Genomic DNA, 25885 nt, shown 5'->3' on the forward strand with positions numbered 1-25885 from the left:
GAGAACCGAACTCCCATACTCGACCCTTTGTATTTTTTTTCCCCACAATTTGCACATTTTAAATCAAGATGCCGAGTTACACAATATCATTAAAGGAAACCTATCACCCCCTGTGCCGGGGTTACAGGCTCCTGACCCCGTTAGATCCCCCTATACTCACCTCACCACAGGAGAGTGCGATGCCCATAGAGAATGACGGAGCATCGGACTCCCCATTCATTCTCTATGAGCATTTGACTCTCCTGTGAGGTATGTATAGGGGGATCTAATGGGGGGTCGGGAGCCTGTCACCCCGGCACAGCTAGTCACCTAGTCTTTATACCAGTAAAGCTTAACAAAGTGCAGCTTGGTTACATACAAGGGGCAATTTTAGAAGTGGACACAACTTCTGAAAAACATGCCAGTATATGACAGTCCATGCCACCTTCATTTCACTGGTAACGAAATTAAGTTATCCCATCAAAAGCTACTGTATGTGAATTGCAGGACTCCTGGTTCACCTTATCACCTGTACGAGCTGTCAGATTTATTATGTCGGTTGCACAACTGGTGCCTTAAAAATTTGTATTCGTAGACATATGTCTGACAGCGTCAATGTGAATGCAGTCAACATTTCTGCAGTGTCAAATCACTTTTCCTCTGTGTATTCAGGTAACTTAGGCAGTTTTTCTTGTACAGGTACAGTATAAAGCACAGCCCCCACGCAGCGGAGACAGACGCAACATGCTCCTTAGCCACGAGTTTTTTTGGATCTTTACCCTGGGCACCCGATACCCAATTAATGTAGCAATATTGATGTATTCATGTATTGTAGACGCTTTGTCTGTCTCTTATGAAACATCTTTTTATATGCATGTTCTTAATTGTCTGCACTTTAATGTTAACTCTTTGTGTACATGTCATGTGTTTTTGAGAGGTCCACCCCTATCAGGGTTGTGACTAGGGTAATGGATGTAGCATTGCTTGTACTATGTATATAAGGCTGTGATTATAAGTTTACTTATGCTACGACTAAGATCTTAATAGGTCGAAATGCGTCAGCTTTTGTCAGGTTTTATTGCAATGTTTTTGCAGGTGTGGTGAGCTAAATTGCTCTTGTTCTTGTTAACCTGTTCCGCATTGTTACACCATTTAGATAACCTAAACCATAACCACTAAGGAAAAGTGTTTTTCTATGTTGTAGAAGCACAGACAGTTATATGAAAGGTACCGTGTGTCTCCTTGTACTAACAACTATCCAACAGTGTCAGCAGTTTGGAATGTGAATTGTAGCTGACTAATCCCCTTTTAATAATAATAAAAAAAAAAATATCTATTTAACTCCTTAAGGGTCCATGACGACGTGGCCCCTCTCTGGGGTGACCACGGCTTATAGCCAACATAGGCCGATCATCCACGCGAGTTATTTAACCATTTAAATGATGCTGTCAAAACCCAAAGCTGCATTTAATTGGCTTCATTGTGGTTCACAGGACACAGTAGATAATATGCAGGTCAAGGCTTATAGACAGTAGTAAAAGTATAGTGCATAATTTTGTGGCTGTACAACAGCACTGTAAGCAAATACTTGTGCAGCAATGCACATCTGCAAAAGCATAAACCGACTTATACCAGGTTGAAAGCAAAGCAAATAAAGCCATCCTGACAGCAAGTAAAGATATGTGAACTGGAAGCCCCATATCCAACGTATGTTCCACTGCAGGTGCAGCTTCTTCTGGGGTGAAGGTGCTTGACTACAGCACCCCCCTTAAAGACTTAGAAGACCCAACCACAAGATACTTAAATGTGGCACAGACCAATTGGCAGACAGACAAATATCATGGCATGTAGTCTGTGATGTCATAGAAAGTAGCCCAACAATATAGGGGTAAAGACCATATGTAGTTCCCATACTAATGAATGGAGAGAATCACGCAAAAAAATTCAATCCAATTAGCAGTAGGTGCTCAAATATAGTACATGGTCATGGCCACTGTATATGCTCAGAAGATAGTACCAATACATGGAAATGGCTATATATCAGGCAGCTAATGGTGTATAGTGTGTGATGTCATAAAAAGTAGCCCAACAATAGGTGTATGGATCACACCAAAAATGACCGCCATCAGTCCAATCCAGTACAGACCCATGGCTAGACAAGTAACATGGAATCTAGCATATGACGTCATAAAAAGTAGTCTAGAAACATAAAGGTAAAGACCAAATGCAGTTTCCATACTAAAAAAAAATACTAGAGAATCACAACAAAAAAATGGCCGCCATCAGTACAATCCAATGAGTAGTAGGTCCAGCAAAATGGCCACCACACATGCACAGAGGGTAGTATCTAGATAGATAGAAGTCGCATATAGAAGTCGCTGCATATCAAGCAGTTAGTACAAACCCATCTACCCAGCATGTACTAAAACCAAAAACTGTGAAATGATTAAATGTATATACATAGTATAACATACCAATAGTGAAAACCCATTGTCAGGCAGACAAGTAGCATAGTGTGTGGTATATGACATCATACAGAGTAGCAATGTAGAGAGACCCCATGTAGTTTCCATGGTACTGAATGGAAAAATCATACCAAAATATAAATACAATCCAAGAGGTAGTGAGTATTACATCAATGGACTTGGTCATCCCCAAAATGGCTGCTGCACATGCTCTGAAAATTATATATACATAGAGATTGCACGTACTAAGTGGTTAATACAATCCCATCTACCTGCATGTATTAATGTCAGATGGAGAGCCACACATGAATACATGGGTAAATCTCTAAAGCATAGCATCTCCATAAGTCCTTGTGATGTAAAAAACTTGATGGACATGTGTCTTTTTTTTTTAACCATATTAACTATGTAACTATGTCAGTATGGCCACCATTGATAATGATACCAATCCTTTATTGATCTGCCACTCTGTTCTCGAGATATAGTCTTTTTTCTCTCTATACAAATTAGCAGATCTAGGGTACTGGAGGCGGACACTGATATCTCCACCTATTGCTGTCCGGCCTCACATAAATTGTAATGACACTGATGGGAGGAGAATGGGGCGGGGGATCAATGAAAGACCGCCATCACTGAAATCAGCCCGGCACTGTCAGCTTCTTATATCAGCTTCTGTGCTAATAGAATCACTATAAAAGAGGACTGCAGTCAAGCACCTTCACCCCTGAAGAAGCTGCGATGGCAGCGAAACGTACATTGGGTATGGGGCTTCCAGTTCACATATGGTTGCTTGCTATCTCGGCAGCTTTGCTTTCAAGCTGCCAATATTGTTCAGTTTATGCTTTTACAGGCAATGCATGGCTGCACAAGAGTAGAGATGATCGAACAGCGGAAACTCTTAGGTTCTATAGAACTCGAACCTTGTCGAACCTTCCGCATTTGATTCCTGATGCCTTCCTGGTCCGTGGGGAAGGAGGAGACAGCCCGGGTACCGTCTGGAATTCCGGGATCCAGCCTAGGTAATAGGCTGTATCCCGGAATTCCAGGTGGTACTCGGGCTGTCTCCTCCTTCCAAACAGACCGGGAAGGCATCGGAAAACAAATCCGAAAGTTTCGACAAGGTTCGAGTTCTATAGAACCTAAGATTTTCCGCTGTTTGATCATCTCTACACAAGAGGAGTATGTACTGTATGTGCTCACAGTGTCCTTGAACCAAGACAACATTATGCTCTATACTTTTATTACTGGCTATTTCCCTAGACGTCTTCATAGTGTGCTGTAAAATATCTGCTATACTTTAACTAAGTCTATGTGAGGCAAAGGTCTTGATTTTTAGTATACGTGTAATTTTCCACTTGCAAATACTTTTAAACATGTCCACGCTAGAAACGAGTCCAACTGTTTTCCAGGACTCCCAAGGGCTGCATGCAACTTCTTCGGCCACCGCTATTCAAATGCTGAATGATCGCACTCGAGCATGCTCAAGACTCATTTCTAGTCCTGACTTGTCCAAGCACTTTTTGTGCATTTTAATAGTTTATTCTTAATCAAGATGACTCTTTTGACTCTAAGGCTATGTTCACACTGTGTATTAACCACGGCCGCTGTTTGACATGTTTCTGTGGCCAATATTATCATTTTGGTCACAGGAACATCATTTTATTTTAATTGTAATTCGGGCTCATTTGACTGTGCCTGCACTCCAATTGACCATTGAAGTCTATATAATGTACGACCCTGAGAACGGCCATACATTGTGTGAATGTGAATGTCATCTGCCGCTCAGCCGCGATTGGCTGAGCATAACTGTGCTCAGCCAATCGCGGCTGAGCACAGTTGTGACGCGGCGGAGGAGGGACGGCGGCAGGGATTCGGCCTTGCGTCCGAAGATGACGTTTGGCACAAAATGGCGGACGGCCCTTGACACGGATCAGGTAATGTATAATGCACCACACACTTCCGGGTACACGGGCGGGGGTGGTGGGACACGGGAAGGGGGCGATTCATAGACATAACATACATTACAAAGTTGTATAACTTTGTAATGTGTGTTATTCTGTGAATAATTTTTTAGCGCCGCACTACCCCTTTAATCTCTGTTTCTTGTTTATGGTATTTATTACCGCATTGTTCTGCATAGGGACTGCTTTACTTACAGTGGTTACAGACTTGGTTGGTATTGGGTAATAGCCGTACTCTAGCAATGTCGGCTAGCCGGCCTCTATTTGGAAATATATTGTAAAGTTTTGGTTTTACACATCTGTCATGTATTGTATTTGTATTAGGGAACCACAGTGATTCCACTCTTCTCATCTATTCACTACGATGAAACCCAATGGGAGACCCCTAAAGAGTTTAACCCCAATCATTTCCTGGATGCTGATGGTAACTTTATGAAGAAAGATGCATTCTACCCATTCTCCAAAGGTTAGTAGATCCATTGCAGTAACCCATTATTATCAATTACAGGGTATGGGCTCCCATTTATTGAGTGGTGTGTTCCCACATTTAGGTTTTCTTATTCAGTTTGGGGAACAAAAGCCACAAATGAATATAAAGGGAATTTGTTATCACAGGTTCCCTTTAAAGAGAGGAAACGTCTCAATCTTTCCATTATACTAGAGATGAGAGAATCTATAGTAAGTTAGGCCATATCCATGTTTTCCAGGCAGCAGGATTCAATGGCCCAATTTACTGTAAGTTCGCTCATCTCTACTTTATACATGTCCTCCATGTATGATCCGTTCCTGGGTTTGGCTTCAAAAACTGGATTTCAAACATTAACTTGTCAACATACTATGCCACTGCATTAAACCATAGACCATGCTACCTATTGAGGACTCTTTCCAGCTTTCATTTCTATAGTAAAGTCAACTCAACCTTAAGGATACTGTATATACTTGTGCTGTTCAGTCTATTGTTTTCTCTTGAAGGGAATCTCTACTTTATGACATGTCATTTTTGGGTACAAAATTCTAACGAGATACATTTCTTAAATAGGTTGTCCAGGAAAAAATGAGGAGGTGATTGAGGAGGGTCGGACCTCTGTACACTGTACCCCACGCCGATCTCTGTAACGGGCCCCAACGGCTCTGTAATAAATATTCTATTCATTCCTATGGAGCAATGAAAAGAGCCAAGTACGTCAGAAGAGTGCTGTATTCGGCTCTTTCCATCGGCTCCATTGGAATGAATAGAGCGGTGGGTCGCGTGCCAGACCCGCGGTTCAATTCATAACAGAGCCGGTGGGAGGTACAGAGGTCGGACCCTACTCAATTACCTGTTACTTTTCCCCTATCCATTTTTTTTTTTTTTGGACAACCTCTGTAAACTAGAGAGGCCAACACCCTGCTCTCCGATAAAGGGGGACAATAACCCAAAAACAGTTGTCTGTAGATGGAAAATGTGGAGTTGAGAGTCTATTTTATATGTGTTATTGTGGAGTTGAGAATTTATTTTATATCTGTTCCTCCATTCTACATTCTTAAAATGTGTGTAATGCTGAGTAAGCGGCTATTGGGAAAGAGGCCCCCGCTCTGTCTATTTGCTATGCTTATGGCTAGGAGAATTTGTTCTTTACTTTAGGGTCTGAGGATCGTTAACTATAGATAAGGGCAAGGACAGCTGAGAACAAATATCATGGCAGCTCTTGCAAGCTATGTAAACACCCAGGGTTCAGATAAATAGAATACATAATTGACACTCACTCCAATCAGAACAAGAATTAATATGTATGTAACATCTAACCAATAGGAACTTGGTCACTGCCCATGTCCTTCTTGGTTGGATGCCAACTTTCTTTGTTATGTATAAATATGTATTTTTGGCCAATAAATGATGAGCTTGATTCACAGAATCCTGTGCCTGTGTCATGTCTCCCAAGCTTGTAAAAATACCCTGCTAATAATTTGGAGTCTTGCTGCAGCATAAGGCAGCACCCAGGTATAGCTGAGAGACTTTATTCTTAGTCTCACCCTAACACAAGTCTTTCCATTTGGAGAGATTTTTGGCATAATATCGCCAGACAATGTTTTTAGATGGAGTGAAACACTGACTTGAAGGGACACCACTGTTAGAGCTATTTGCATATCCTTTCTTCCCTAAAATTGTCTCTATAGACTGATGCATAGCTCCACATTGTCTACATAGATATTGAGTTGAATGATATAATTTTGGCTGCCTGCAGCTACTATGTGGGTGAACTTCTACGCTTACTACATACCGTTTATACATTGAAGTCAAGGTGCAGAAAGCTCCCTCTAGTATTGGAACAAGCTGTGTTGTATTTCTTTAGTATCACTTTACAAACCCTAAAAACGTACTATATTTTTGGTTACACAGGACGCAGGGTGTGTGCCGGAGAGGGCCTGGCCAGAATGGAGCTGTTTCTTTTCATCATTGGAATGCTACAGAAATTCACATTCACCCCCCCTCCGGGGATGAGTACAGATGACTTGGACCTCACTCCAGAAGTGGCCTTTACTATGAGACCTAAGAGTTACGGAGTTTGTGCAACACCCAGACAGTAGACAGTTTGTCCATTTGTATTTTGGCACGTGGCACATACTGTCCGCAGCGGTAGCAGGAGCTGTAGACCCGACAAAAATAGGTTTAGAAACCCGGGTGCGTGACAGGCAGAGGAGGGGAGGTAGTCATCTGGGCAGCTCCCCACCCGAGTCTAGTCATCGCTCTCTGCCTGTCAGCCCACTCGGAGGGGATGATTGACAGGCAGAGATGCCCGTTATTGGCCTCTCTCCCTGTCAATTATCCCACGGAGCGCGCTGACAGGCAGAGAGCGGTGACAAGACACAGGTGGGGAGCTGCCCAGAAAAAAACCTCTTTTTCTCAGGTATACAGCTTCTGCTACAGCTGCGGACAGTACGTGCCACAGGCTGCTCAGGAGCTGTATACAGTGCTCCAGAGAACCCTATCAGCCCAATTGGGCTAATTGGTTCCCCCCATTAAAGTGTAACTGTCATTATAACTTTTCAAATCTAAATCAACAGTAGATGTGAAATGAAGCAGGTTTGTACTTTATATTCATTATTATTATTTATTTTTTATCATGCTTTAAAACAAAGCTGAACGTACCAGAAATGCAGGTCCAGTCTCCTGAAGGCAGATTTTTAGCCTTGTTCTGATCACGTCTTATGTTGATTTCGATTTTGAAAGGTATAAGGGGTCATAAGGGGTCAGAGCAGTGGCGTAGCCACCGTGGTCGCGGGGGTCGCCGCCGCGACCGGGCCCGCCACAAGGGGGGCCCGCGGGGCCCCCCGATCAATCACTCTTGTGACCGCAAGCATTGTTTTGCTTGCGGTCACAAGAGACTGGCTCCGTCTTTCCCCGGCTTCTGCGCGGCTGCCGGGGGTGTCGCGTCTTACCCCCGGCAGCGCGCGCATCCCAGAACTCCCTGCGCGCCTTGGGCCCTGACTTCCGGTTTCCGGCGCGCAGGGAGTTCTGGGATGCGCGCGCTGCCGGGGATAAGACGCGACACCCCCGGCAGCCGCGCAGCAGCCGGGGACAGACCGAAGGCGAAGGAGTGAGGATCAACGTGGGAGCGCGATGTCAGGTGAGTTAAGTTTTGTTTTTTTATCAGCCTGTACGGGTGGGGGGAAAGAGGGGGACATCTATGAGGGTGGGGGGAAAGGAGGGGGCCATCTATGAGGGTGGGGGGAAAGGAGGGGGACATCTATGAGGGTGGGGGGAAAGGAGGGGGGCATCTATGAGGGTGGGGGGAAAGGAGGGGGCCATCTATGAGGGTGGGGGGAAAGGAGGGGGGCATCTATGAGGGTGGGGGGAAAGAGGGGGCCATCTATGAGGGTGGGGGGAAAGGAGGGGGCCATCTATGAGGGTGGGGGGAAAGGAGGGGGCCATCTATGAGGGTGGGGGGAAAGGAGGGGGCCATCTATGAGGGTGGGGGGAAAGGAGGGGGCCATCTATGAGGGTGGGGGGAAAGGAGGGGGCCATCTATGCGGGTGGGGGGAAAAGAGGGGGCCATCTATGAGGGTGGGGGAAAGGAGGGGGGCATCTATGAGGGTGGGGGGGAAGGAGGGGGGCATTTATGAGGGTGGGGGGGAAGGAGGGGGGCATTTATGAGGGTGGGGGGAAAGGAGGGGGCCATCTATGAGGGTGGGGGGGGGGGGGAAAGGGGACCATCTATAAGGGAGGGAGGAAGGGGACCATCTATAAAGGGAGGAAGGGGACCATCTATAAAGGGAGGGAGGAAGGGGACCATCTATAAAGGGAGGGAGGAAGGGGACCATCTATAAAGGGGGGGAAAGGGGACCATCTATAAGGGAGGGAGGAAGGGGACCATCTATAAGGGAGGGAGGAAGGGGACCATCTATAAAGGGAGGGAGGAAGGGGACCATCTATAAAGGGGACCATCTATAAGGGAGGGGGGGAAAGGGGACCATCTATAAGGGAGGGGGGGGGGAAGGGGACCATCTATAAGGGAGGGGGGGGGAAAGGGGACCATCTATAAGGGAGGGGGGGGGGGAAGGGGACCATCTATAAGGGAGGGTGGGGGGAGAGGGGGCCATTCATAAGGGAGGGTGGGGGGAGAGGGGACCATCCATAAGGGAGGGTGAGGAGAGAGGGGGCCATCTATAAGGGAGGGGGTAGAGGGGGCCATCTATAAGGGAGGGGGTAGAGGGGGCCATCTATAAGGGAGGGGGTAGAGGGGGCCATCTATTTGGGGGGGCAACATAGGGGGAGAGGGAATACACAGAGGGGGGCATATATTATTAGGAGGTCACATAGAGTCAGGGCTACCCACTAAATGAGGGTGTAAAGGGGACAGTACAGATGTGCATTGTGTAGAGAGATGAGGATGGTGTCAGAGTGAGGAGACTAATATGTCTGTCTGGCAGATTCTGTGGATTCGTGGCTCGGAGAAGTTCTCATAACGGCCCAGGACGGATGGAGAAGATGATGAAAAGGAAAGAACTCCGATCAGAAAAGACGTCTCCTGTGAGTCACCTGATATAACTGCAGTGTAATGTATATGGTGTATAGAGCCTGTGTAGAGCTGGGGCCACCTCTATATGACTGGATGAGGTGATTTAGTGTACTGGATTTGGTCAGTAACAATATGGTGGTGATGGTAGTGGTTGTGGTGTGGCGGTAATGTTTCCTCCCTATATACTGGTATTACTGGTAATATTGGTCTCAGTATACAGGATTTGGTCGGTAACAGTATGGCAGTAATAGGTAATATCTGTCTTGGTGTGTGTGTGTGTGTGTATGTGTATATATATATATATACAGTGGTACCTTGGTTTAAGAGTAACTTCGTTTAAGAGCGTTTTGGTTGAAGAGCTCACAGTTTTTCAAAATTGTGACTTGGTTTAAGAGCATTGCTTTGGTTTAAGAACTTCCTGTATTGGGTGGGAGCGCGAGTGGAGAAGGGGCATGGCCTGCATAGCGGGGTCTACAGCACTGTACTCTAAACACCTTCCAAATCATAGCAGATCCCCTTCAGGCTGGGGCTTACATCAGGGGACAGGACTGTGTGTGGGGGGGGGTAATCTCTCCATAGCTGTAACCCCTCTCTCCCCGGACAGAGAGTGCTGCATGTATGTGCCCACATCTGCCCTGCTCATTCCTTCATACTCCCTGCAGTCTCTGTCAGCCCTTGTGTTTCCCATCCTCTTCATTACTGTACAGTACAGAATAATAAATATATTTGGGGTGTGGAACCAATTGTCTGCATTTACATGATTTCTTATAGGAAAATTTGCTTTGGTTTAAGAGTGGATTTGGATTACAAGCACGGTCCTGGAACGAATTATGCTCATAATCCAAGGCACCACTGTGTATATATATAATATATATATATATATATATATATATATATATATATATATATATATATATATATATATATATACACACACACACACACAACAATAGCATCACTTGGTCGTGAAAGGAGGGGGGGGGGGGGCCCAAGTTGGCCTCTCGCACCAGGGCCCAGGAGACATTAGCTACGCCCCTGGGTCAGAGTATCTTAAAAATAAAAAAAAGAAAACATACCTTATGCCCCGCAGCTCCGCATTGGCCGTCAATATCAGATTGGTGGGGGACCAAAATCGTGGACCTCTTGTTGTCTGCTGTTTGCTAGAGCTATGGCGGCATCATGCACAGTAAAACGGAGCACAAAGATGACTCCTTACATCATGTAATGGCCAAGCTGGTTTACTGTAGCTAACCTCCCATTGAAGTCAATGAGTTGCAGTAACCCAGAATGGTTAATGTATAAATGGAAACCAGTGGGAAATGGGAGGGGAGATCAATTGGGACAAATAAAAAAATAAAAGAGTATGTATGTATATAAAGAAAGACAATGTATAATATGTAAAAGCTATATGTCTGTTCACTGTTATGCTTTGATTCATGTGTAAAGCTGTATATAGGCTATTTTGATAAGATGTACGTTAAGAATTACGAGTGATTGATAGGTTTACAACGTAACTTTTTTGATACAATAAAAATGTCAAACTGAAGCTACTTCTATGTTTTTATAGTTTTATTGCTTTGGGATAAACATGAACGTCTCCACCATTGACTTGAGTTAACCATCATAATCCTGGTTTAGTCTCAGACTGAATGTCCCCTATATACTTTATAATGATGTCTGTCGGCCGTCAGTATGAAGTGTAGTCTACTGAGATTGCATGTCAGTGGAAATATGGGTCAGATGTGATGTAATTTCACTGCCTGAGCCTTTTTTGTCTCTGAGAGATAAGCCACTGCCAGGGTTGACATGAGAGATAAGTGTTGGCTAAACAATTGTTCATCCGGCAGTTATTGAAAGTTTATGGCCACCTTGAGCGTATATGTGTTTCAATGAGGCGAGTAGGGTAAGGGTCCTATTACACAGCTCAATTTTTCAGAGCAGATTACTTGCTCCTCGCAACCCTCAACCCATTCCCCCCCCCCCCCCCCCCCCGGTTATAACACACACCAACATTGAGCAGGTAGGATCCAGGGGGGGTGCAGAGACCTGGGGACCTTGTGCTCATGAGTGGGCCAAGGTCAGTACTGCCGCTAAGCAAGAGTGTGGATGCTATGCATTACCCCTCAACGCCTAGGAGAAGCAGAACACTTGTCAAAATAATGGATGTTCTGCTCTTCTTTGGGGGATATCACTTACCGCTACTTTAAGACAGCTCCTGCCCCCATAGCTTGACATCACCAGGGAGACAGAATGAAGTTCCTTAAAAGCTTCCCACTGAAGATGGGACCACTACGAGAGTGACAGTAGGTAGGAGACTGTGACAGTAGTATTATAGGATATTTTTTTTTTATTTACTTTGGGTTAACATAGCAGGAGGATAAGCTTAAAAGGATGAGTTTACATCTTCTTTCATCTGTGCAAGCTCCTACTGTTACATCTGTGTGAAAGTGACAAGTAATAGAGACAACAGCAGTAAGTGGGGCATTCCGCTGCCGTGTCTATACTAGGAGAGTTACTCATTAACTTCTGTACTCTGTAAAATCTCATACACTATCATTTGCCATGTATATTTATCAAAAAATCTCCTCCTTCCTTCATCTTTTCACTATATAAAGCCACCAAACACATTGCTGCCGAGACCAACACCAACCGACCAAGGAAACTCATGACTTACAATGGCTATTCTGTTCTCCTTCCTAACAGACTCTATCTCCATAAATCTGATATTAAGTACATTACTTATACTGATATTCCTGGTACATGTTATTACCAGAAGCAAGAAGTCACCATATAACTTTCCTCCAGGTCCTACACCACTACCGCTGATAGGAAACCTGCACTTACTGGACTTCAAACGACAGGACCTCTCTCTGCTGAAGGTAACGTCCAACAATTTCAAGCTATTTCTTTGCTAAGAGGTGACGCAGTCTGTGGTGTTAGTGCATTGAAATGTTTATTTTATTAAATAAGAAGTTAGTCCAGGAAGTAAAAAATAATTACGGGCAGGGGGTGGGGGAAAAATATAAAAGTTATAGTCGCCTGTTCTGGTGCCTTCGCAATGCCACGTCCTGCTCCTGGACCCCGACTTCTGAGCTCTCCACCGTCAGTGTCATGACCCGGCTGACAGATGCTCTGCTCAACCAGTCAGTGACTGGGGCAGGACACCGCTGCAGTCACTGATTGGCTGAGCGGGCTAAATCCCCAGTCTATAAAGTGGATCCCGAGTCATGACGTACCCAGAACCAAAGAGAAGATGACAGCCGGTGGGGTCTGGGGGCTCCGTGATGGGGCGCAGCGTGGGCACTGGGAGCGGTAAGCATAGTGTCTTTTTTATTTTCTTCCCACTCCCACCAGAACTTCTCAGAAGCTTCATGCTGCCTGAACCATAGGCAGCATTGAACAAGGACAGGTTCCCTTATGACTAGTTAAGAAAAATCAGAGCTTATAAACGAGACAGAAATGGGGCAAAAATTCAAGAAGGTGACTCTCCACCAGCTACTCCCTGCTGCTCTGGTACCTTCCATTTCACAAAAAATCAGTCTGTCATTCAAATCCAGTAGGCGGGAAAAGCTGGCTTAGGGACGTCTCCCTGACTTTTTTCCCCATTCCTGGTTCATCTTCAAACTGTGTTTTCTCTAGAACTCTGCAGCATTTTGGGGTAAGTCGTACAGCACACTGAACCTAACAGGCTCCCTTTAAAGGGTACTCCGGGCATTCCTTGTTTATTAGAGGTTGCATAGAAAAAGATCACTTCTCTTACGATGTTTCCCAGGGGCTCCTCCTGTCTCACCTTTGGGTCATCTGTGGTGCTTAGCACAAGCTGATTGTTATATGTAATTAGTTGTTTAAAGGTGGTTTGTTGTGCACACAGCACACAGCACACAGGTGTAATGTTGGTACTTGCTTTGTGTTGTGGCTGGCTGTACTCCCCAAAATGGTAGGTGACCTGCTGGGTTGTGATGGGCCCCTTGGGGTCTTGTCATGGTAGTCCTGAGTGGTAATTGACCCACCTGGACTATCTGTACCGTTACCCACAGAAAGGGGAAAAATAACTGAAGGTGTGCGGTTAGTGTGTATGGGTGTTGGTGTGTACAAAGGGTGACGGAGTCCCAGTGATATAAAAAATAGAACAGCTTTACTGTACAGTCTCTTAGTTGTACAATACTCTGCACTAAAATAGATAACTCTCCACATAGACTTTAGTGCCTTTTTGGTTGTGCTTGAGCAGGTGCTTGAGTAGAGTAGAGAGGTAGTTGCAGCAGTGCTTGAAGAGTTAAAAGTAGAGTAGAAGGAGAAGAGTTTGTTGAGGGAATCCTAACCCAATGTAGCAATGTACTCTGCCAGAACTTGGAAGAAATATACTGCAGTGAGACGTTTACTTGTACCCATGTATAGACTTTAGTCTGACCACTAACAGTGTCGAGTGACCCGTCCTAGTAGGGTGATACAAGCCCCAGGTGTGGTTATCTGGGTGAAGCTAAGCTCCCAGGGGTGTCCCAGTTACCCGCACTGCGAGATAGGATACGTAGACCTTCCTTGGTAGCTTTGTAATATCCAAGCTAGTTCCTCTTGTGTCTCTGCACTTTTTAGACTTGTTCACGGCGTGGGCTAGGATGTTACCTCTTTAGTGTTTAGCACTGCATAGTAGATATAGTAGGAGTACTGAACACATGGTACATAGAAAACATTAACCCATTCTTAACCTCAGCTGTGCATGAAATAACTAGTCTCATAAATAACACTGACACCTAGTGGTGAAACTATAGAAATACCTTCATCAACACTTAACTAGGAATGATAACATTGCAACAGGTGCCTAAGGCACCTAACAGTGGGACACCACATAATCTACTGAGTACTCTGTCCACTACTTCCGAGGTGGACTTGTCTCAGCATTGACAGCCCGCTTGGCCAATCACTGGCTGTGGAGTCCATCTCAGAAGTACCAGCCAGAGTGTTCAGCGGGAGACCTGAAGATGTGACAAGACGAGCCCTCGGGGAGTGACGTAGGTGAGCATAGGTTATTATTTTCTATGCAACCTCAGCTAGGGCTGGACGATTAATCAAATTAATTCGATTAATGCACCCAGAATTTGAGAATCGCCCCCCGATCCTGCTGTACAGCTCCAGTAACCGCAGTGACACTGTCACCTGATGCTTCAGTCCCTGCAGCCTCCTCCAGGTAACTCCATGTGTGGCTGGAAGGTGATATTTTTCCCACTATGGGGGTGGGTCAGCAGCGAGGAGTATGCACCTCCATGAGTGGGCGGGAGGAGAGCACAAGGGCCGGAGTTGTGCGCCCGGACAGAAGGCTTCCCGCCCAGTGTGCCCCATGCTCTCCCTCCCAGTGTGCCCCATGCTCTTCCCTTTTATCCACTATACCTCCACTACTACACCCTACCTAGATGGAGGCACAAAGAAGATCTCCTATACTATATTGGGGCACAGAGTACATAGGGCACATATTTGGGAAAACTACTTATATGGGGCACACAATGGACTTGTATACTACAGGGGGGCACAGGGGAGCACTGTTACATTGGTAAGCAATACAGTTGTCTCAAACGTCATAAAAATAGTATCTGATGTTGCAGGGAGAAAAAATGTTCTGTTTATTAAGCAAAAAGAAAAAAAAAACGAGAATCGTCCAAAAATTTAAAAAATTTAGATTTTATTTTTTGGCCATATCGCCCAGCCCTAACCTTAGCTATATCTAGATATTTATATGAATGCCCTGGAGCACCACTTTATCATTATTCGACGTCTTGTGTTTTTATAGTTATGTAAATAGAAGATGCAGAAGAACAGAGAATGGGGACATGTTTTTATTGATAGTTCCGTGACTTAAGACTGTCATGTATCAAAAGAGAAATGATAGGGTATAGATCAGCAGCAGATTCAGTAAATGTGCAGAGTTTCTGCACCAAAATCATTTTGGGGTTTTGGGTACATTTTAGGTATTATTTGTTGCTACCATGTTCAGCAGTCTCAGTGAAACTAAGACAAACATTTCAAGTTAGACTTTAAGGAGTTTTCTGTTTTTATAGCATAGTATGGTGAAGTATATTATAGTCACTAAAGAAATAAAACGATACCTTTAAATATCTAGTGCTGTTCTCAGCTGACAAGCCCATACAATTCCATGCTTCTTACATGTCCTATTAAGTTTGTTGTATCTGTTTTGCTCTTTGTTATTTATTGTGTTTCAGCTTTCAGAAAAATATGGCCCGATATTCACCATTCACCTGGGCATGAATAAAGCTATAGTGCTCACTGGACTGGAGACCATAAAGGAAGCCCTTGTGGAGAGAGCAGACATATTCTCGGACAGAGGGTTTTTCCCTATATTTCGTGATATTCAAAAAGGAAATGGTATAGAATGTTTTTTATTCTTTTTTTTGTACAACTTTATAGATGTATCTACATTTGTATGTAAAGTATTCTCCAACTCTTACTAACTTGAAAGAGTTTATAAGTTAGAGGAAACCGCTAGAAGAATTTAACCTGCTGAAATGTCCCTATAGAGCACAGGAGGCTGCGGATAAAGATAATTTTCTTATCTTCACCCTGAGTGCCACTTTTTTGTAAACCTTGTAGTTGATTACATATGCAAATGAGGTGGTTCAGTGCACTGGGGGCGGGGCTACCAACTGCCCCTGTTTGCCCCCTCCTTCTAATAAATATTCATCTGACACTCTGTAGTGATGAGCCCCTTACTGCTGCCGTTCAACAGAAGTTGAGTATTACAGAAAAAGTATACATTTTTTATAATGATGTTGTATTACAAAGTATATAACGTTATTAAAACAATATATTATAACAATGTTAAAAATCTCACAATGAATTTCATCAGTTTGTTGCTGTTTATTTCTTCCTGAGATTAGACTAGAGTATCCTGTAGCACATTTCCTGATGGGATTTTTATGAGATGTAAGACATGTGTTGTCTTTAAAGGGGTAGTCGGCGGGGGGGGGGGCATTTTTTTTCCTGACACTGGGGAGCAGGTGGCTGAGGGGAACGACGTCCACTCACTTCCCCGGTTCCAGCGGCGAGTCCCGCATCGCGGCGCTCCGGTTCCCAGCCGCTTCCTGGTGTCTGACGCAGGCCCGAGACACGACGTGTCAGGTCCGCTCAGCTAGTCAGTGCCGGAGGTGGGATCCGTTTCAAGTCCGCTCAGATCCTGCCTCTGTCACTGACTGGCTGAGCGAACCTGAGACGTATTGTCTCGGGCCCGCGTCAGACACCAGGAAGCGGCCGGGGACCGGAGCCCCGCGATGTGGGACCCGCTGCTGGAACCGGGGAGGTGAGTGGACGTCGTTTCCCTCAGCCACCTCCTCCACGGTCCCAGGAATAAAATGCCCCCCCCCCGCCGGAGTACCCCTTTAAGAATATAAACTAATAATATATGGCGGGGTGCGGACGGGAGGTGCAGGCGGCCGATGGCACCCTGTCACTGTCGGGGGGGGGGGCAGGGGCCTCATTCTGTCACTGCCATGCCAAGGCACTGTCCCGCACCTGCCCCATAGCAGTTGCATGGTCTGCCTCTTTGGTGGCTCCGCCACTGGCAGGGACCGATCTGTGTGAAATGTCTCTATTACCTCAGGAACATTAACAACTCAGGAACTAGCTCAAGTGACTGACATATCACAGGCTAACCCTTCACCTCTTGTACCATCTGTTGTACATATAAGATAACTCATCAGTTTGGCACTGTATTTGGGTATTTCCTAGGGGACTCTAGAGACTACTATCACTCAGACATCAGTGTTGTTACATGTCTGAACATGGCCTTTACCTTCAAATATGTATTTGGGGTATTTATTGATCTGATAGGGGAAATAACTGTGTATGTCCATCGCGCCTGATCATACCCCTGATATAAAGCCATTCTGTCACGATACTGGTGTACGCAGCTGGAATCCAATGGCCAGATGAAGTGAGCCAAGTACACGGATAAACTGAAGAGAATGTCCGGAGGGGTGCAACTAGAATGTAGATAAGGATAATCCAATTTGAATGTAGAACAGTCTGGAGAAGATAGTTCTATGGAGCAGGGACTGGAACAAGTCACAAAACTCAAGCAATGTTTGCATTGCCTCATGGTCAGAAGTAGGGCCAAACAGGAAGCAAGATGGCTGCCACACCATCCATAGTGACCATTTTGGAAAAGGGCAAGGGCGAAACAACAGCATCCAGTGGTAAGGTATAGAACTGCAGCACAATTTCTTCTAAACTACAAATGGCGGCCTCTAGTGGTCAAATGATAAAATATCAGGATCCTGACACATTGAATTTTTTGAATAATTTTTCACACAAAATGTAACAATGCACTTGTACATCGTGATATTATTAACAATAAAATATGTAGAAAACAATGTGTTTTCCATTATTCTGTATTCAATGTACATATGTGGACAAGGAAAACATACAAAGGAAATAAAATAGATCCCAACAAACAAATATAAAAAAGTCACAAAACTGAGACCAACATGGTCTGAAACTCAGCAGGTTTAGTTTGGAAGTATCAATGTACTATTTATTAAAGGAATATGGGAAGTATTGATGACTAAGTTGTAAATTGTAAACTTGTTCGTATAGTCAAGGGTTACACATTGGTTATTAAGGAGGTACTAACATAGAATTATCATCTCTCACATAGTATTTTCTCCATATATCCCAATTTTTATAACATTTAGTTGTCGTATTCGAACCTATTGCTATATATTCCTCGTATGAGTGAGATTGTTTTAGAGTGTTTTTAACTTCTTCTATTGAAGGACATGTGTCTGTTCTCCAGTACCTTGTGAGGACCAATTTAGCTATAATCAATAATTTACAAGTTATAAATCTCTCCTCTGTTGGTACCAGGTTTATATCTATCATGAGTAAAGCTAGTAATGGATCGTAGGATATTTTGCGATTAACAATCTTAGATAGTAAATCAAAGACATCATTCCAAAATTTACCAATGATAGGACAATACCATAATAAATGTGATAGATTACCTATGCAATTGCAATTCCTCCAACAAAGATTGGAGCTGTTAGGATATATTTTGTGTAGTTTTTGTGTAATACCAATATAGCCATGTTTTTGTGATTGCTTCCACATGAGTAGTACTTTTCAAACATTTCAGTGAGTATGAAATTGCGTTTGTCCATTGTTGTGGAGTTAGTTTTTTATTTAGTTCATTTTCCCAAAGAGAGAATGGTTTCATATTTTGAAATTTTGTAAAATTGTCCATAGTATTATATATGGGCCTTAAACCAGAGGAGTTGGCTTTTATATATTTAAACAGTTCCGGACAACACAATGAAGGTTCAAAATTGTGGTTTTCTAAAAAAATTTTTAATGTGGAGATACACGAAAATATCTCCATTCCTTAAATGAAAATTATCTTTTAGGGTCATAAAATCTATCAATTTAAAGTCTGAAAGCAATTTATCCACTGTATCTATACCCTTTTCCAACCATGAACATATGTCCAAGTCTTGAATAGCATAGCTCAAGATTTGTATAGGAGAATATTGGACATATCCGTTAGATTTGACATATGAGAAATTGTGAGCCAATTTCCAGTTGTGTAATGCCGCATAAGTAGTCGGAGATAAATGCTTAGGTATTGGGATGTTCCAAAACTGTAGGTAAATATACAAATCTGGTTCTATTTCATTCATGAAATATTTTTCAATGTTTACCCAATGTGGAGGATCCAATGTGTTGTCCCATTTTTTTTATAAAGGAGACTAAGGTTGCTATATGATATCTTTTAGTGTCCGGAACTCCTAGGCCTCCTATTGATTTATGTTTAGTTATGATGTCATATGCGATTCTGGGAGGTTTATTGTTCCATATATATTTTGATAAAAGAGATCTAGTTGTAGAAAATTTTTTTTGTAGGTATAGTGATGGGGACATAGCTATATAGATATAATAATTTTGGTAGGAGAAGCATCTTATAGGAGGCGATCTTTCCCAACCATGAAGCTTCTATTTTGGCAAATTTAGTTAACTCTACTTTCATGTTTTTAATAAAGGGGATGTAGTTTAATTTATATAGTAATTTGCATGAGTTTGGTATTTGTATTCCAAGATATTTTATTGATTGGGGTTGCCAGTCTAGTATAAATTTGGTACGATATAAATCCATTTCTTTTGGAATGTTAATTGGTAAAGCTTGTGTTTTTGATTGATTTAAAGAATAATAAGAGACTAAACCGAATTCCTTTAAAATTAGCATTGTATTTTTTAGGGAGTTGAAAGGGTTAGACAGAGTGAGTATTAGGGATATGGGTCTAAAGTTCTGTGGGACGTCTGGGTCCTTTCCCGGTTTAGGAAGAGTAACTATAATCGCTTGGAGGTTTTCTTCAGGGAAGGATCCAGTGTTCACACAGTTGTGGAAAAAAGGAGTTAAAATAGGGGATAGAATATTGCTAAATCGTATATAATATTCATTCGTTAGGCAGTCATGACCTGGGGATTTGTTTAATGGTAAGGAAGAAATTGTTTCTTTAATTTCTGATTCTGTTATGGGGAGGTTTAAATTTTCTAATTGTTCTTTGGATAGCTGAGGTAGGGAGATTCCACTCAGATATTCGTTAATAGAAGGTATAGAGGGTTGTGTTATGGTAGGATCGTTTTTCAGATTATATAAATCCTTATAATATTCCATGAATCTTTTCGCTATATCTTGTGGAGCTACCAATTTCCCAGATTTGTCTTTACTCCATAGAAAGGGAATTTAACTTTTTAGATGCTGTTGCTTAAATTTATTTGCTAAGAGCCTGCTAGCCTTATTGTTATATGTATATTATTTAGCTCCGGTTTTCCTGTACTGTTTTTCGTAATCTGCGAAAAGTAATGTACTCAACTTATTTCTTAATGTTTTAATTTTACTGCTATGTATTGCAGATGGATTTTTCTTGTTTAGCGTTTCTGTGATGTAAATTTCTTTTGATAATGAATTCATCTCTTTGTTTTTAGCTTTCTTCACTCTGCTACCTAATTTGATGAATTCGCCTCTTATGAAGGCTTTATGTGCGTTCCATATAGCATTGATGTGTGTATCTGCCCTCACATTGAATGTAAAAAATTCTTTAAGATGTGTTTCTAGTTCTTTGCTATATGTAGGATGGTTCAGTATAAAATTATTTGTCCTCCATAGATAAGTAGGAGCTATATTAATTTTTTCTTTTATAGATAGACTTATAGGAGCATGATCTGTCCAACTAGTGGATCCTATGTTAGATGCTTCCACTTGTCAGATAAAAACAAGTCTATTCTAGAATAACTGTTATGTGCTGCAGAATAAAATGCAAAATCCCTTTCTGAACCATGGTTCACTCTCCATATGTCATATATATCATTTTCAAATAAAATGTCAGTAAAACCAGTAGATTTCCTTCTATCTGGGAAATTAGTATCCCATTCGTTATCGGGGGCTAAATTAAAATCTCCCAACATCAAGAGGTAACCTTGTTTATGTTTTTTCGTAAGTTTTATCATTTTATTAAGGAATTTTTTTGGGCCTTTACATGGTGCATATACAGCAAGTATGGTGTAGATTATATTATTTAACTCCGCTATTAGGAGAACACATCTACCATTTGGGTCGGAAATGTGTTTAATTAGTTTAAATGATTTTTGATAGCTACTAATACACCTCTTGTTTTGTTTTTATAATTAGAGCGAAATATGTGGTTAAAATTTTTATTTTGAATTCTAATGTTATCTTTTTCCAATAAATGCGTTTCCTGAATGGCAATGACATCACATTTCAGTTTACGGATCTCTTTCCACATTTGTGATCTTTTATACGGACTGTTTAACCCATTGATATTCAAAGAAGCAAACTTAATAACCATGACTGCTTCTGCAAAAGATGTAAAAAGTTGGGGTGGAACTCAAAGTGTCCTGCAAAAACATTTTCAGCATCCGACCTTTTTCCAACCGACGTCGACATGAGTTGGTTTGGAGTGTTGTGCAGGTTCTTTAACCCAAATGTTCAATTTACTCAAGATATGGATTCCTTCTTCCAAGTTTCTTATAGTATGGGTGTTACCGTCTCTTGATACCAGCAATTTTACTGGGAAGCCCCATCGATACATAATTTTGTTTTCTCTAAGGGCAGCTGTTATTGGCAATAATTTTCTTCTTTGTTGTAAAGTTGCCGCAGATAAGTCCGTAAACAACTGAAGCTTTTTAAATCTCTCTGGTAAGTCAATAGTGTTTCTGGCTGATGACATTAGGGCCTCTTTTATATGAAAGAAGTGGAACCTTGCGAGAACGTCTCTAGGTGTCTCTTCTGGAAGAAAGTTTGGTTTAGGAATACGATGTATTCTGTCTATTAGCATATCCGTAGATGTGCAATCCGGTAAGACGAGCATTACGTATTCTTGTACGTAGTTCTTTAACTCTGAGTTGGAAATATTCTCTGGGACGCCTCTGAACTTGATGTTATTCCTTTTCGATCTATCTTCTAGATCGGCTATTTTCATTTTAAGATTTTTTGTTTCAGTGTCAAGTTCATAATGTGCATCGATTAACTCGTTATGTGATGTTGTCAGATCCGACATTTTGTTTTCGGTGTGTAGAATTCTTGTTTCAGCTTTGGCGACAGTTTTTTTCAACTGGTTTCAACATAGTCATAAAATCAGCACGAATAGATTTTTGTAAGGCAAATAGCATATGTTTCATTTTATTCTCTGATAAGAGAGCGTTGGTAGTTTTCATAGATTCTAATTCTACCATCAGAGTATTTGCCTCTTCTTCCCCCTCTGAATCTGACCTTACTAAAGCCTCTTTGGAAACATCCTGAAATCTTGGTCTCGATTTCTCTGGGCTTTCTATTGCAGGAGATGAGGGAGGAGTTTCAGTTTCATCACTGAGTTTTTGTGCCTGTCTTTTTAATGTGGAGGGAGCTATGTTGAAGCTTTCTCTACTGTCCTCATCTGTGTCCCATTCCCTTGTACCAGTAGTTTTAGTCTGAAGAGGAGGAACAGAACTACTTCTTCTGCCCGTCTGTGGCTGCTCTATTTGTACAGGAGAGAGGATCTCTGAAGGAGCTTTACCTTGTTTCCTGCTGAGCCTCCATGTGGAGCGGGCGCCATCTTGTGAATCTCCCGACACACCAGCTACAAAGAAATCTGGCAGTTTAGAGATCCTGGAGGATTTCCTGGTCTTCTTGCGTGCTCCAGAAGACATCCTGAGCTTTAGGAGAGTCTTTCCGGCCGAATTTTGTAGGCAGGAACGGTCCCAGTCGCTTTAAAATGAGTAGCTGAGCAGGAGCTCTGAGTTCAAGCGGCCATCTTCCTCCGGCGCCAAGCCACGCCCGCCGTTGATTTCCTGATCCTGATCCTGACATATTCATAGACATATACATGTATCATTGTACAAAAGACAGTTCCAGCTTACAGAATTTGTTGCTTTTTTTTTTAGGTGTGTTTTTTTCATCTGGGGAAATATGGAGAACAACAAGACGCTTTACAGCATCCAGTCTGAGGAACCTGGGCATGGGCAAGAAGCACATAGAAGAGAAAATCATAGAGGAACTGCAGTTTCTATCAGACAAGATTGAGTCTTTTGCTGGTAAGATCCATCTATATGACAACATTCACACTGTTTGTTACACGTTCATTGCATATTTTATCCACTAATACAAGCTAAAATTATTATGTTAATTTGTTTTCCCTAAGACCCATTGGCATCACAACATATGGGGTAAATTCGCCCCTGCGAGCCCCTGGGACAAAGGAATATTTAATGAAAATTAACTATTAAATTTTAATCCCCTCCTCCATGAGGTATAAATAGGCTCCACCTCCCCCTAGACCTCAGACTAAATTATAAAGAAACATAAAACACAGGGAGGGAGTCTTGTGATGCCAATGGGTCTTAGGGAAAACAAATTAACATAATAATTTTAGCTTCCCTTACGTCCCATTGGCATCACAACATATGGGGAATTAGCAAGCATTATCCCCAATGGGCGGGTTATTTATTACGTCCGCATTAAGAACAGATCTTGCAAAGGTTGTTCTTGACAAGAAAGAAGTATCCAGCCTGAAATATCTCACAAAGGTAGTCAAAGACGACCAGGTAGCTGCCTGGCATATGTCCTCAAGTGGCACAGCGGCACGCTCTGCCCAAGTGGAGGCCACAGCTCTAGTAGAGTGAGCCCTGGTAAATTCTGGTGGATCCAGATCAGCAGAGGAGTAACATAAGGCAATGGAGTCACAGATCCATCTGAATATTGAAGGTTTTGAAGCCTTCCTCCCCTTGTTCTTTCCTGCGAAAGGGATAAAGAAATTCTCGTCTTTACGAAAATCACCTACTCTATGTAGATAGATCTTGATAGCTCTGGATACGTCCAATAAAGAAAGATCCAAGTCTTCTTTAGATGATCCAGTAGGAGAAAATACAGGCAATACTATTGGCTGGTTGATGTTGGCAAATGAAGCCACCATAGGCAGGAATCCTGGAAGGAACCCAAGGATAACCTTGTCTTGGGAAAAAAATCACGTATGGAGGTGCGGAGTCAAGGGCTTGAAGTTCTCCAACTCTCTTAGCAGAGGTAATGGCTAGTAAAAGAGAAACTTTCAGTGTTAACTTGAAGTCTATTTCCTCCCAAGGCTTAAAGGGAGGAAGACACATGCGTCTCAACACAAAGGATAAGTCCCATGGGTCTACCTGCTTTACCAGGTTAGGCCTAGTCTAGCCTTAACAAAATTCTTTACCTCCAAGATCTGAAAGAAACGTGAGTTTAGGTGTGCAGAGAGGGCTGCTATCTGCACCTTGATGGAACTAGGTTTTAATCCTTTATAGAAGCCTTCCTGTAAAAACTCCAATGACTGTGGAGTAGAAGGTTTAAGTCCATCAATACTCCTGCTTGCACACCAATCTTGAAAAATCTTCCAAATACGTGCATAAGATTTATTTGTAGTGCTACTTCGAGCGTGAAAAAGAGTATACTATACCTTCTCAGAAAAACTAGAGTCTAATACGGTCCTCTCAGTCTCCAAGCTGTCAAGCTAAGGCTGGAAAGATTCCTGCACAGATGTTGACCCTGGAATATTAGATCCGGATGCAGAGGTAACCTCCAAAATTCCCCTCTGCTCATATTCATGGGCAGGGTGAACCATGACCCCTTCGGCCAGAAGGGAGTTATTATTATTACTGACGACTGATCTAGACTGATCTTCGTGAAACTCTGGGAATCATGGCTATGGGAGGAAAGATATACGCCAGCTGGTATGTCCATGGTATTGTCATTGAGTCCACTACTGTGGGATTGTCTGCCCTGTAAAGGGAACAGAAATTCCTCAGTTTGGCATTGCTTGCTGATGCCATGAGGTCTCTCTGAGGAAGCCCCCACCTCTGGGTTAACTGAATGAACACTCTCCTTGAGAGAGACCATTCCCCCGGTAATGTCAGGCCTCAACTCAGTCAATCTGCCAATATATTGTCGACACCCCTGATATGAATCGCAGAGAGTCTGGTTATTCTGGTTTCTGCCCAACAGAAAAATCTTCTCTACTTCCCTGAGGAGAGAAGGGGATCTGGTACCTCCCTGTTTAGGTACGCCACACAGGTCCTGTCGTTCATCCGGATTCTGACTGCTCTCTGTAAAAAAGGAGGAGAAAAATGAAGAAGAGCTAGGTAAATCGCTCTGAGCTCCCTCACGTTGGAGGGCAGAGCGGATTCCTGTTGACTCCAAGATCCTGCAGTCGTGATGACTGTCAGATGAGCTCCCCAACCTGTTCCTGAAGCATCTGTCGTGATGGTTATCTAGTGTGGATCTAGTGTGGATGAATCTTATCTGGAAAAAATGATCCTCCTACGGTATCCATAGCCGTCAGGTAGTGGAGTCTCACACTCGGCACATGAAGTGCTTCCTTAGAAGGTCTTTTACCAGCAGCAGGACTGGTCTCCATTTCAGACATCTGCAAATAATCAATGTATTACAATACATATAAACCACTAGCCTGGCTAGAGTGATATCGGAAAGAGACACTAGGTGGCAGCAACACTTACTTTTAAGTATATAGAAGAGAGATCACAGCACTTTGCACTCAGATGTTTTCTATTAGATCCAAATGAGCCACAGAAAATCCTTCCAGAGGAAGACAGCCAGACCTAGAGGTAGCAACAGCTTACCTTCTGCCTTGGACACACAGCTAATCCGGCGTGCAGAGAGCGCACGCCGCTGCCGGCCCCCGGAAGTGACATGATGCTGATGCCGCAGTGCTGAGATGCACGCAGTGCTGATGCGTTCCACAGTCGAACGCGACTGGAAGAAAAGCCAGCGGCTCGGGTGACACGCAGAGTGCGTTCCAAGACGCACTAGGTAAGAAAAACTTAAAAGCTAAGACCTGCAGAAGCAAATATCAGGATACTACCTGGACACCGGCTCCAGCGGCATCCCAGCAATCATTACCTGGAGAGAAAACCTGAATGCAACAGGTTAACGGAGGAGGGACAA

The 25885-nt window shown here is 43.0% G+C and overlaps 1 protein-coding gene across 1 annotated transcript in view; it reads left to right on the forward strand.

Moving 5' to 3' along the window:
- LOC138801258 (cytochrome P450 2W1-like) overlaps window positions 1-25885 on the forward strand; it is a 45177-nt gene that overhangs the window by 11505 nt on the left and 7787 nt on the right. Inside the window, exons 8-11 of the mRNA XM_069983870.1 lie at window positions 4730-4871; window positions 12109-12284; window positions 15615-15777; window positions 22843-22992. Of these exons, the coding sequence (XP_069839971.1) occupies window positions 4730-4871; window positions 12109-12284; window positions 15615-15777; window positions 22843-22992 (631 nt within the window). The remainder of the gene's footprint in view (window positions 1-4729; window positions 4872-12108; window positions 12285-15614; window positions 15778-22842; window positions 22993-25885) is intronic.

The sequence above is a fragment of the Dendropsophus ebraccatus genome, chromosome 9, assembly GCF_027789765.1.
Source record: "Dendropsophus ebraccatus isolate aDenEbr1 chromosome 9, aDenEbr1.pat, whole genome shotgun sequence".
Classification (NCBI taxonomy): domain Eukaryota; kingdom Metazoa; phylum Chordata; class Amphibia; order Anura; family Hylidae; genus Dendropsophus; species Dendropsophus ebraccatus.